This window comes from Scleropages formosus, chromosome 2, assembly GCF_900964775.1.
Source record: "Scleropages formosus chromosome 2, fSclFor1.1, whole genome shotgun sequence".
In the NCBI taxonomy this organism is placed as follows: Eukaryota; Metazoa; Chordata; class Actinopteri; order Osteoglossiformes; family Osteoglossidae; genus Scleropages; species Scleropages formosus.
In genome coordinates, this window is record NC_041807.1 from 2056080 (window position 1) to 2069614 (window position 13535).

General features: G+C 54.1%; 1 protein-coding gene across 1 annotated transcript in view; it reads left to right on the forward strand.

Annotated features, from left to right (window-relative positions):
- The first annotated feature begins 2928 nt into the window (after nucleotides 1–2928).
- The window catches only part of celsr2 (cadherin, EGF LAG seven-pass G-type receptor 2), an 87492-nt gene continuing 76885 nt past the window's right edge, over nucleotides 2929–13535 (forward strand). Inside the window, exon 1 of the mRNA XM_029249505.1 lies at nucleotides 2929–6727. Within this exon, the coding sequence (XP_029105338.1) occupies nucleotides 3151–6727 (3577 nt within the window). The 5' untranslated portion in view covers nucleotides 2929–3150. The remainder of the gene's footprint in view (nucleotides 6728–13535) is intronic.

The window sequence follows — 13535 nt, forward strand, 5'->3', positions numbered from 1 at the left end:
GCCTTTGCCTTTTTATGTTTCGGTGACTGAAACACTGAGCTGGCCTCATCTCAATAAGCAGGCCTCAGTCGATGTGCACAGAAGCCGCTGTACAGGAGTGTAACTGAACAACATGTATCTATAATCATTCTTTAATGCGTTGATTTTCAGCGTCATTCGAACGCCGTCGCGCAGCAAAGCGCCGTTTCTCCACCAGGTGGCGCTGCATCTACTCTCGAAAAGCCAAAGTGCGGCGGTCAGCGCCCATGTACGCCGTGAAATACCGCCTTTTTGACCGTGTTTACCACTTTCCTCCGTTTCTGTGAAATAATATACGCAATGCAGTACACAACGACGTTGTTTTACAGATGCGTCGCTCTTTAGTTGACTTAGTTACTAAATACGTGCGCTTGAAAAGTTGAACTTAAGACTTCAATGGGTGTAAAAGGTGTGTTTTGGCGCTGTATTACTTTACTGTGTACTGTACTGTGTATCATTACTTTTCTCCAGCAATGAGAACTCCTGTTTTGTTGCCTTCTGCGTTCTCTTTACCGTACAACTATAATACATTTATAACATTTTTCATTGGAAAAATAATCTAAAATTAAAAAAAAAAAAACTTCCATAGTTTCTTTTAAATATTTGTGGTTAAGGTAGGGAACTGACAACGTTTAGCATCAGCGAGGATAAATTAATCACGTAATATTTCTATTTCTTATGGGAGGAGAAAGTGTCCCCGCTTTACACTGTTTTAGGGTAAGACGCACTTCTTCCCACACTGCGGGGACCCTCATTTATATAACATAACGCGTTTACATCTCTGGAATACAGACCCTTTGTACATTTTTATTTTTTTCTTTTTAAGTAATTGCATCTGGGTACGCGTCTCGAGAGTTTACCCCAGAAATTGAGGTAACTCCTATTGCGCTAGTGTACTGGGGGACTCAAACCCACAACCTACTGGTTGCAACATTGTCCGTCTCTAGCCCACTAGACCGACTACTACATCTCTCATTTTTTTAATTTATGACACAGTTTTCACAGTTCGTCTGAATCAGACCGCGGATACGCAACGAAATTATATTTGTACATAATTCATCACTCAAGAATTTATTTCTGAAATTTCCAGCGCTTCTCGCCGGCGTCTCGGGGAAACTGGAACGCGTTTAATTTCGCTGGACTTGAGGAAAGACAAAGCAGAGCGAAATATGAAGACAAAACGGTGTTTGTTTATAATAAAGAGCGACGCTCAAGTTATGAATATGAATTTATGAATGTTATCTGTCTTTATGTCGGAAAACAAATGAAATATTGAGTGTTGGCCTTGCTGAAAACACTTTTAATAATTAAATCCTAACTCTAACCCATGAAAACATAGATTATGGACCATATAACCTCCCGGCTCTTTGTCATGTGCACCCAAACCTAATATTGAGATAAAGCCAGAATAATTCATAAAGGAATTCATACATGCGTTAATTTCTCAGTTTTTTTCTTTCCCCTACATTTCTGTGTTTTTTTTTTCTTCCATTCAGTATCCGGAATGTCCCAAATCGCTTCCACTTCAATTATTCACAAGTCTTTCAAGCAGTCGAAGCTGAAGACACGTTTCATAAGAGTTTTTTAAAAGCCTGCTTCGTCTGAGAACATATTTAGAGAACGGGACGCGGATAACGGGACCCATAGAACGGGACGCGCATGAGGGGACCCACAGAACGGGAGGCGCATAACGGGACCCACAGAACGGGACGCGCATAACGGGGCCCAAAGAACGGGACGCGCATAACGGGGGACCCACAGAACGGGACGCGCATAACGGGGCCCAAAGAACGGGACGCGCAGAACGGGACGCGCGCACATACTGTAATTCACATTCTACAGTAAATTCATTGCACTATGCGTTTGCTTCGTGCTCTCACACTCCAGCACAGGTCGCTGATTTCTGCAGGGGTCCGAGGGACCAGTCGTACCACAAAAAAAGGCCCTTTCTTCGACTAAAAGCACATTTCACACATGAGCTGCCTTATTGTGACGGCAATCCCGCGCGGATGGACTTCGAGTCACTTCGCAGCACCAATAAATGTTAACTATCGACGTCACACATGTCCGGGAAGGTACGATTTCATTTTTTTTAGAGGAATTCTCAGAAAACAATGAGAAGAAAAGACGTTTTATCATCATTTTACAAAATGGGAAGTGCTTTTTAACCTCGGGGAGGAGCCGGGGAATGTAGAATAAAGCCTTTTTGTTGTATCTCATCACCACGGTTTATTTCCTACAATATAGCGGGGTTGACTGCCGCCTGAAGGCTCTCGGTTCGAATCCCCTTCCTGCCGCAGTACCCCTTGGTCAAGGTACTTACCCTGAAGTGGTACAGTACGAACAGTGTGCTGTGAAAATGGGTCGAAAGGTGTAAAACGTGTAAGCTGTGTCGGTGTAACAACAACAATAATAATAATAATAATAATAAAAAAAATAATAATAATACACACACGACTGAAATCGCTTGTCCCGAGCGGGGTCGCGGTGAGCAGGAGCCAAACCCGGCAACACAGGGCGTAAGGCTGGAGGGGGAGGGGACACACGTAGGACGTGATGCCAGTCTGCCACAAGGCACCCCAAGCGGGACTCGAACCCCAGACCCACCGGAGAGCAGGACCTGGCCAAACCCGCTGCGGCACTGCACCCCCTACAATAATAATAATAATAATAATAATAATAATAAGAATGATGATGATGACGATGATATAATAATGACAGCAGAGGGCAGGAAAAGCGGAGGATGCGACAGCAGCTGGAACAGGCGGTCCTGTTGTCCCTTTAAGATCCCACTTCACGGTGCCTCGTGCTGCTCGCTTCGCTCCCTCCCTCTCCCTCTCTCTCTCCCCCCCTCCCTCCCTCTCCCTCTCTCTCTCTCTCTCTCTCTTTTGTTGTATTGAACCAGCAGGTCGGTGGTGATCGCGATCCCACAAGGCGCACGAGGAGTAGCAGAGGCCATCGCAATCACTCATCCGAAATCAGAGCGGACGGGCTGCCGGGTCTCCATCGCGATCCGCCCGCCTGGTGCTGGGAGGCATGGGCGAGCGGCGCGGAAGCCGCCACACTCGGAGGAAAGTTTGAAAGTGGGCTTCCGAAGACACGGCGAGCCGGAGCGCAGCGCATCCATCCGACATGTTCATCAGAATCATCATGCGGGACCGGCTCTTCACACTCATCATCAGCACCAGCATCGCCTGCTTCACACTCGCGCCGTCCGCGCACTGCCACGCCGCGCGCTCCCGAGAGAACGCGCAGCCGGGCGCTGCGATCGCGCGCGCTGGGAGTGGGAGAAACGGCACGTGCACGCTGCTCCAGGTGCGCGGCTTCGCGGAAACGGACGCGGAGACGCCGGGCGCCGTGTCCTTCTCCAGCAGCGCGCCGGACTGCGACAGGCTGCCCCCCGCGCACTGCGCGGTGAGCGTGGCGCAGCTGTGCGTGGGGCGCGCGTCCCGCTTCGCTCACCTCCTCGTCAGCCGCCGCCGGGTGCTCGTCCACGCGAGGCACTGCTTTGCCCGGCACCGCAGGAGGAGCGCGTGGGACCTGGACATCCTCAGCCTGCTGCCTGTCCCCAAAGCCTGCTTCCAGGAGGGCTCCCCGCTCATCCCGCTGAGGGATGTCCTTCCGGGCCCGATCCGCTGCTCCCTCGGCAGCCGTTCGGACTTCCGCCTCCAGGATGGACGGTTAGTGCCCGCAAAGCGCCTCTGCTTGAGGAGAGGGGTCCTGCACGACGCACACCTTCGCTGTGACAGGTCTCAAAGCCCGGCCTGCTCGGAGAGGGCGGCCGGGGATCCGGGGTCCGTCGGGTCGGAGGTCATCTCGGTGCGCTGGCGGGTAGGGGTGGGCTCCCTCGAGCGGGACTCTTTGCGGGAGCTGCTGGAGGCCGCGTCCGCATCCGACGCGGGGGCGGCGAGCAGGCGGAAGAGGAACGTGAACACCAGCCCGCAGTTCCAGCCTCCCATCTACCAGGCGTCTGTGCCTGAGAACAGGCCGAGCGGAACCCCCGTCGTGGTGCTGAAGGCGGTAGACGCCGACGAGGGCGATGCCGGTAGGCTCGAGTACTTCATCGACGCGCTGTTTGACAGCCGCTCCAATAGCCTGTTTTCAGTGGACCCGCTCAACGGTGTGGTCACCACGGTCGAGGTGCTGGACCGCGAGACCAAGGACACTCACGTGTTCAGAGTGACTGCGGTGGACCACGGCAGGCCGCCCCGTACCGCTATGGCGACGCTCACCATCATAGTGAGCGACGCCAATGATCACGACCCCGTGTTCGAGCAGCAGGACTACAAGGAGAGCGTCCGAGAGAATCTGGAGATCGGGTACGAGGTGCTGACGGTGCGGGCCACGGACGGGGACGCGCCCGCCAACGGCAACATTTTGTACCGCATCCTGAACGGCGACGGCCCCAACGAGGTGTTTGAAATCGACCCCAGGTCAGGGGTCATCCGGACGAAAGGCCCCGTGGACCGCGAGGAGGTCGAGTCCTACGCGCTTCTGGTGGAGGCCAACGACCAGGGCAGGGACCCAGGTCCGCGCAGCTCCACTGCAACCGTGCACATCTCCGTGGAGGACGACAATGACAACGCCCCCCAGTTCGGCGAGAAACGCTACGTTGTCCAGGTGCCCGAGAACGCTCCGCCCGACTCGGAGATCCTTCAGGTGATTGCTACGGACAGGGACCGCGGCAGCAACGCGCTAGTGCACTTCAGCATCATGAGCGGCAACACCCGAGGCCAGTTCTACATCGACGCGCAGACGGGCAAGCTGGACCTTGTGGGCCAGCTGGACTACGAGGCCAGCAAGGAGTACACGCTGCGCATCCGGGCGCAGGACGGCGGGCGGCCGCCCCTCTCCAACATCAGCGGCCTCGTAACGGTGCAAGTGCTGGACGTCAACGACAACGCCCCCATTTTTGTGAGCACCCCCTTCCAGGCCACCGTCCTGGAGAACGTGCCAGTGGGCTACTCCATCATCCACATCCAGGCCATCGATGCCGACTCGGGAGAGAACTCGCGACTGGAGTACCGTCTCGTCGAGACCCAGCCCAGCCTCCCCTTCTCCATTAACAACAACACAGGGTGGATCGTGGTTGCGGCGGAGCTGGACCGAGAAAGGGTGGACTTCTACAGCTTTGCGGTCGAAGCCCGTGACCACGGCTCCCCTGCCATGTCCTCAACTGCCAGTGTCAGCATGACCATCCTGGATGTGAATGACAACAACCCGGAGTTCACCCAGAGGGCTTACTACATGCGTTTAAACGAGGACGCCGCCGTGGGGACAAGCGTCGTAATGGTGTCGGCCGTGGACCGGGACATCAACAGCGTGGTGACGTACCAGATCACCAGCGGGAACACGCGAAACCGCTTCTCCATCACCAGCCAGAGCGGCGGCGGGCTGATCACGCTTGCGCTGCCGCTGGACTACAAGCTGGAGCGCCAGTATGTCTTGGGCGTCACCGCTTCCGATGGCACGCGCTTCGATACGGCGCAGGTGTTCGTCAACGTCACCGATGCCAACACGCACCGGCCCGTCTTCCAGAGCTCCCACTACACGGTCAACGTGAATGAGGACCGGCCTGTGGGCACCACCGTAGTGGTCATCGGTGCTACGGATGAGGACACCGGCGAGAACTCCCGCATCACGTATTTTATGGAGGACAGCATCCCTCAGTTTGACATCAACCCGGAGACTGGTGCCGTCACCACTCAGATGGAGCTGGACTACGAGGACCAGCTCTCCTACACCCTGGCTATCACAGCGCGGGACAACGGTATCCCACAGAAGTCTGACACCACCTACCTTGAGATTCTGGTGATTGATGTGAACGACAATTCTCCACACTTCCTCAGGGACCGATACCAGGGCTCTGTGATGGAGGACGTGCCCGTCTTCACCAGCGTGGTGCAGGTGTCTGCCACCGACCGTGACTCGGGGCTCAACGGGAGAGTGTTCTACACTTTTCACGGCGGAGATGATGGCGACGGTGACTTCATCATCGAGTCCACCTCAGGGATCGTGCGGACCATGCGGCGCCTCGACCGGGAAAACACGCCGTCGTACGTCCTGAGAGCCTTTGCTGTGGACAAGGGACTCCCGGCAATGAGGACATCCGTGGACATCCACGTAACGGTGCTGGATGTCAACGACAACCCACCCGTGTTTGAAAAGGATGAGTTTGACATCCCGGTGGAGGAGAATAGCCCCATCGGCCTGGTGGTGGCCCACATCACGGCCTCTGACCCGGACGAAGGGAGCAATGCTCAGATCATGTACCAGATCGTGGAGGGCAACATCCCCGAGGTCTTCCAGTTGGACATCTTCACCGGCGAGCTCACGGCCCTGATGGACCTGGACTACGAGGCGCGTTCTGAGTACGTCATCGTGGTGCAGGCCACCTCAGCGCCCCTGGTTAGCCGGGCGACAGTCCACGTCAAGCTCATCGACAAGAACGACAACCCTCCCGTGATGAAGAACTTCCAGATCATCTTCAACCATTACGTGTCCAACGCTTCCGGCAGCTTCCCCACGGGAGCCATCGGCCGCATCCCTGCTCGTGACCCGGATGTGTCGGACACGCTCTTTTACAAGTTTGAGTCGGGCAACGAGCTGAACTTGGTCATCCTCAACCAGAGCACGGGCGAGATCCGACTGAGCAACGCCCTCGCCAACAACCGGCCCCTGGAGGCCACGATGAAGATCTCAGTGTCGGGTAAGATGAGGGCTTCCTCCTCTCTGCTCTGTCTTTGGCTTGAATCTTCATTTGTTGTCCCGGATGCTGCGACACATGCCTTGGTGAAGCAAGTAAAAGTGCAGTCAGGCGCTCGAACTAGTCCGGTATACCGGTTCTTCGTGAGATTTGGTGAAGTATCCCGTACCTTCTTTATATGGATAAACTGAATGAATTGTTTTTAGAGACAGGAGAAAAATATACAGGAAAGGGCCATTTCGGGGGCGCGGTGGTGCAATGGGTTTGCCCGGGTTCCGCTCTGCGGTGGGTCTGGGGTTCGAGTCCCGCGTGGGGTGCCTTGCGACGGACTGCCATCCTGTCCTGGGTGTGTCCCCTCCGGCCTTATGCCCTGCGTTGCTGGGTTAGGCTCCGGTTCACCGCGACCCTGCATGGGACAAGCGGTTTCAGACTGTGTGTGTGAAATGGCCATTTATAGCGTCTGTGCAAACCTGATGGATGAAGTCCAGTTATGTACATGAGCCAGGCCAGCAGCCGTGGCTCGGTTGTCCTGCACAGACACAGTGGTGACATGTTCGGAGAGGCGTCACCCTTCGCTCTCAGGGACCACGTCTCTACTTCCTCTAAAGACTTGGACACTCAGAAGAGTAAAATGAGGACTGGAGCATCAGTGAGGAGATTTTTGGCGTAATGGGTGGCACACAGGGTAGCGCTGCTGTCTCTAAGAGCACCTGGGTGGTTCAACAGGACGTGAGTTCGATCCCCACTCAGTCTGCATGGAGTTTGCATATTCTCTTCATGGGTTTCCTCTGGGTGCTCTGGTTTCCTCCCACAGTCCAAAGAGATACTGTTCAGGTTCACCCATGGTGTGCGAGTGAGTGACAGAGAGCGTGTGTGTGTTCCACTGATGTATGGATGAGTGACCCTTTGTATTTAGTCATGGGTTTCCTCTGGGTGCTCTGGTTTCCTCCCACACTCCGAAGACATGCTGTTGAGGTTCCCCTTTAGTGTGTGAGCGCCAGAGAGAGTGCGTGTGTTCCACTGATGTATGGATGAGTGACCCAGTGTAAGTAGTGTATCTAGCAGTGTAAGTCACCGTGGTAAATAAGGTGTGTGGGCTCATAACACTACATAGAGTTCATTGGATGTACTTTACTGGTTCCAGGGTCCGAGTGACAATGTTGAGAGCTCTTTTTTTTCTCGATATTTGTACCTGTGAAAATGCTGGCGTCATGCTCCTTCTGCAGGTGCCGGCAGCCCCGCGTTCGGGTCACGCGCACCTCCTGAACATTGTGCACGTCAGGAAAAGCAAGCGTGAGATTAACGGTCGTCTGCAGCACAGCTCCTCGGAGTAATTAACACTTAACGTTTTTAATTACTGCTTCCAGCCCAAATTACTTGCTGGGTACTTACAGTATATCTCTTGAAAAAGTCCACCGAACTACGAGAAATCCCTGCAACGTTCGACGGCAGATCCTGATGTTATTTGAGGCGCATTTATCCGGTGCATAAATGCATTAACGGCTCTTCCGGCTTCTTGGAATTAATTTGTGCGTTTGGGAGGGTGAACCTCCATCTTATTCGTTTTCGGTGATCCGAATTAATACATATTTAATTTGCATGTACAGCATTCTTTTCGTGATGTAGGCCTACCGTACGATGGAGGGACGGGGTGTGGAGATGTAGATTTTTTGCTTTAATATTGGGCTGCCACTTGCCTTGCTGAAGTATCGGTTTTATTTTGCATAGTGTTCCCAGTAATGAGGGGAGTTCCTCGTTTTCAGCCCGAAAATTTGGCCGAGGATGAGTCTGGGAGAACACCTCCGGTGGCGTACGAGCCGCCGTAAAGTACTCGTTGGCTTGTGCCGCAGTGCTTGGGGAAAACTGGCGCGCTGGTCCCAACCGCGGGAGGGAAGACCAGATGGGGAAGGAGGAACGAGAGGGGGAGCGAGGCGAGCTGGAGAGCACGGTAACCTGCTGAAGATGCGGAGGAGGTGCTGCGAGAAAGAGGTGAGAATAAACAGGACGGAGCAGGAGATGCAGACGAAAGTTTGAAAGTCCTACGTAGCACGGTGCTCCAGTAGTACTCGTGTCTTACAGATGCTGAGAGCATCAATTTTCGCGTAAACGGCGGCGCGTTTCGGCAACAGACCAGTCTGCGCGTGAGACTGAACTACATCATGAAAAAGAAATTAAACTTCTTGCCAAAACGCTAAAAAGGCCCCGAAGTTGACCCAACATGCACAAATTACACTTAGAATAATAATACGCATCCTAGCTAATATTACCTGTCAAATTCGGGGCTTAAATTTCCCTTTAAAGTTTGCTTACGGTAAATGGATTTACTCTGAATCAATTTCAGGGCTCGGATGTAAATGAAGCGAAGACTCGCGTGTCGAAACGATCGCGCCGTTCTTCTAGCCTCTCGCCAGACCGCGTTCATTAGGCGACGCTTTATGAATCGCTGTACCTGGAGTACGCGTCTTGAGCCGAGCGTTTTCCGGCGCGCGAAATGAGAAGCGGGGGCTTTGCTGCAAAATCCCGGGCTGAAGGAACGCGCGCTCTACATTTCATCGGAATCGCACTCGGGATAATGAGTTTGCGGCTAATGAGAAACTTTTATTTTAGGGTTATTTTTTCAGCCGTATTTTAATATGTATGGCTGGGAGTTATTTAGGTGGCTATAGTTCATGATTGGGGAAACTGTCGCTCCTGATTTATTACATTTAGCTGATGCTTTTCTCCAAAGTGACTTAAAATATTTCGCTATTTATACGGCCACGTACTTTTTGACTGAACCACTTTCAGGGTAGACCTTCCTCAAGGCTGCTACGGCTGGGGTCGAGTCTCAAACCTATCACCTTTGGGTCCAAAGGCAGCCCATCTAACCGCTGTGATACCGGCTGAAAACAGGGGTTGTGAGAAAATGAGATGAAGTCGGCCGGGAAGTTCAACTCATCCTACCAATTCAGAGTAGAGAAGAAGTAGCTGAGTTCATCAGTTAAGTTTTCTTTTCTGTCCACTTTCTTGCGCAGTAGTTGGAACCGATTAGATGACTGACTTACCGTTTCTAGCAGAGTGTCACTTTAACTCCCCCCGAGTCTCTGGCGAACAGGTCTACGGCGCCTTCTCACGGTGGGAGGGAGAACGTACGCAGGGCAGCTGGTCACGTGCCGCCTTCAGAGGTGCTCTCGGACCCGAAGATCAGAGGTTCGAATCCCAGCCCCAGCTGCAGTACCCTTGAGCAAGGTACTTACCCTAAATTGCTCCTGTGAAATTACCCAGCTGTGTAAATAGGCAAATAATTGCAATAAGTGAGTTGCTTTGGAGAAATGAATGAATGAATATAAATGAGGGGATGGTGAGCAGGTGAGAGGAAACTCTGCCACGTATCGTCACGCAGGCCATCAAATCTCGCGCCCTTGGTCCGCTGCTAAACGAAAGGAACGTTGAGAAAATGTTCTCTTAGATGAAGCGGACCCGCACGGCAGCTTTGAGGGACGTTCATTCGTGCGAGGCCTCCTAACGCTTCTAATGTAGCGACATCGCAGCAGAAGGAGTAGCCTTTAAAGAATGACCGCGAGTTTAGATGCACAGGCGTGACATCGGTCGAGCGGCCGCCTCGTCATCTGCGAAGCTGGAGCGCCGCGGCTCGGCGGGGCGCTGGCCGCGGCTCTCGCATGTTTGACATAATAGATTAATTGATTCAGTTACATGCTCATAATAGGGGCTGGGTGTCCATTCACCAGCTGTACTCCGCTCTGGCGGTGACATGGTGCGCATTTATCTGTGGGTCACTTCATACAAAGGTCCAGCTCGCGGCGAGGGCTGTGCCGAAAACGGGAGGAGGGAGAGCGGCGCCTACGAAACGGTCGCGCGGCGACACGATGCGTTCGCCGTCGGCACGCCGTCAGGTGTAAGTAGCCGCGTTAAAGTGGCGCCCCGTGACCGAATGACTCGGCGTTCCTTTGGAGCGCGGCGACCGCCTTCCTCTGCCAGCTCCCCGGGCCGCGATTCTCAACAGCCCGTCGCTTTGCGTCGGACCGCGGCCAGATCCGCCTCTTTGTTTAATTACAACCAGGCCCAACAGGAAGCTTACGGCAGAAAGTCGGAGAGATTTGTCCTGGGTGTTAAAGGAATGCGGTGCTGTCGGACTCGCCTAATCCACTATGGCCGATCCTGTTAGGCGCATTGAGTCCCGCCGCTGGTTCGGGCGCGAGAATACGGGTACCTCACCGCACATCCCGTTATCGGTCGTCCCGAGCGAGTTTTTCCTTCCGCTTCAGGCCGAACGTTTTTAACGGCGCAAAATAATGCGAAAAATACCAGGGCCGTAATTGCAAAAGCACCCAGACTGACAATCCCGTTTGCAGTTTTGAAAATCATTAGTTCCGCTCCGAGTGCGATTCCGTGACCTTCATTCCGATGCTTCCTCGTTCTCGGGCGAGTGTAGCTCGTTTTTTTTTTTTTTGTCACGAATATGGCATTTATCGCAAGGTCGTTACAGCGGGTTCCCGACGAAAGCAATTAACGGTCAGGTTCGTACGTGCGAATGTTGCGCCGTTTAGCATAAGCTCCCTATCTTCGTTTACCACGATTTGCTGCGACGTTTCAAAATAATTTACTTTGTTAGCAGCTGCATCGGTTGTTACGGATCCTCTTAGTGAAGTGGTGTGGCTTTAACCTTGCGCTCAAAACCTTTATCCAGCACGATAATTAATTTCCATAAGGCGTAAGTGGGGAGTGCGGCAGTGCAGCGGGCTTGACCGGGTCCTGCTCTCCGGTGGGTCTGGGGTTCGAGTCTTGCTTGGGGTGCCTTGCAATGGACTGGCGTCCCGTCCTGGGTGTGTCCCCTCCCCCTCCGGCCCTACGCCCTGTGTTGCCGGGCTAGGCTCCGGTTCACCATGACCCCGTTCAGGACAAGCGGTTTCAGACTCTGTGTGTGTGTGTAAGGCGTAAGTGTTTGCAGCGGTGGCACTGTCACGGAGGCCATGCCTGTGTGGTCCTTCCTACCTTGCGGAAATCTCGAAGAATTGGTGTCCAGAGGAATCGGGGGAGCCCGTCGGGGAGTTGGCCAGGCATCAACGGCCCAAGGTTCGGAAAACCAACCCGAATGTGAACTCGGGCAACTGAACGCAACAGGGTTTCCCCCAAAAAAACATTCACCCTCTCTGGCAAGGGTCCCTCACCTTCTGGATGTAGTGGAAGCCTGGTGAGGGAGTAAACACCATACACCCCAGGCCAGGAAAGCACGCTGTGGGTACGGTCGAGCGACTGGACATGGGTTCAACTCCCCCTCGGTCCGTGCGCGGTTTGCTCGATCTCGCTGCGTTTGCACGATTTTCCTCCCGCGGTCCGAAGCGCGATTCAGGTGCATCGGAGACTCCGAAACACCCATAATATGTGTGTGTTACAACGTTAGTGTGTAGAGGGGCGAGCGACTGTAGGAAGTTCGGGTCATGAGCCTAGCATCACCATTGACTGGGACAGAGGCGTCAGCTAAGCGCCGCACGTTAACGCCAATGCATGAGGAGCTCTCTGGAAAAAATTTTGGGTTTGCGACAATTTCACATCCCTGCCGCCGTCCACTAGACAGAGCCGAGAACACAAATCACCCCCGTCCCCTTGGGCATTCGGCACGGCTGCGGTTCTCGACAAGCTCGGGGATGCGGATGGGAGAAAAGCGCCGATACAGCCCGCACCCCCCGCTGGGCTCGACGCTGGGGGAGGGGCGTCTCTGCGCTCGCCCCTCCCACGTTGACATGGCGTGTCGTTCTTCGGGAGCACACTCACATGGGGTGATTGATCAGGAGTGGAGTGGGAGAAAGGGGGCTAAAAACACCCAAAAGTGTAAAACAGCACGCTCACATGGGACATTAGTCGCGTTTGTCGAGTGCGTGACATTTCACTACATTCTCCTACGGCCGTCGGTAAATCGTTGCGCGATTTAGGCGTCTACGTGTGTATATGGGTCCTCCGTGTGTGTGTGCGAGCCAGAAGTTTGAAATCAGCCCCACGCGAGTCTTAGTCATTATAACGATCCCATTCGGCAGCAAACGGCAGCATTGATTCGTGTGGCCGAGAAGAAGCGCAACATAAATTCCCGGAGGGTTCGGCGAAGGGTCCGAAATGAAGGAGACCCTCGCTAGGGCGATTTACTACACTTCTCCTTCTTGCGTTGACGAGAAGGAATTGTTCGTTGGAGGCTTTCATCATATCTGCGTCGAGCATTCAAGTGTTGCTCTTCCTTTCTGCCGTGCCTCCCCCGCCCCCACCTTTGTCCTTCCTCTTTCTTGGCCCGTCTTCCTGTCACTCCTCCCGGCTCTGCCGGTCGCCCTCGCTTTCTCCCTCTCCCTTCGATTCCTTTCACCGTCTCCCCTTTTCGACCGGTCCCCCCGCGAGATGCTGAGAAACGCTTTGTTTGCCCACTGTCACCATGGTGACCCCAGCAATGCCTAAGAAATGCCTGGTAGGTGGGGACAGAGGAGGAGAGCTCCTTTGTGTTGCGGTGGGACAGGCGGCTCAGGGCTGCGGTGGGGGTTGTTCCCAGAGTGACACAGCCACCCCGTCACAGGATGTCCCTGTCCTTTTCTCAGGGAGACACACCCCCCCCCCATGGTCAGGCCTGGACTCCACTGAAGGCTGTTGGAAATCATGTGAAATATGGAGTAACTGCTCCCGCTTCTCTACCGGCGAGTCGCAATCTGGGCTCCCGTTCCGCGTCCCGAGCTCTGAGGGCGAATTAAAGGAGGCGAAAAGGTGGAGCTGGGAGTGGTGCCTCCAACCCCCCCGGATTGGGCCAGGGCGACTCCACCACCGGCGACCATCTATC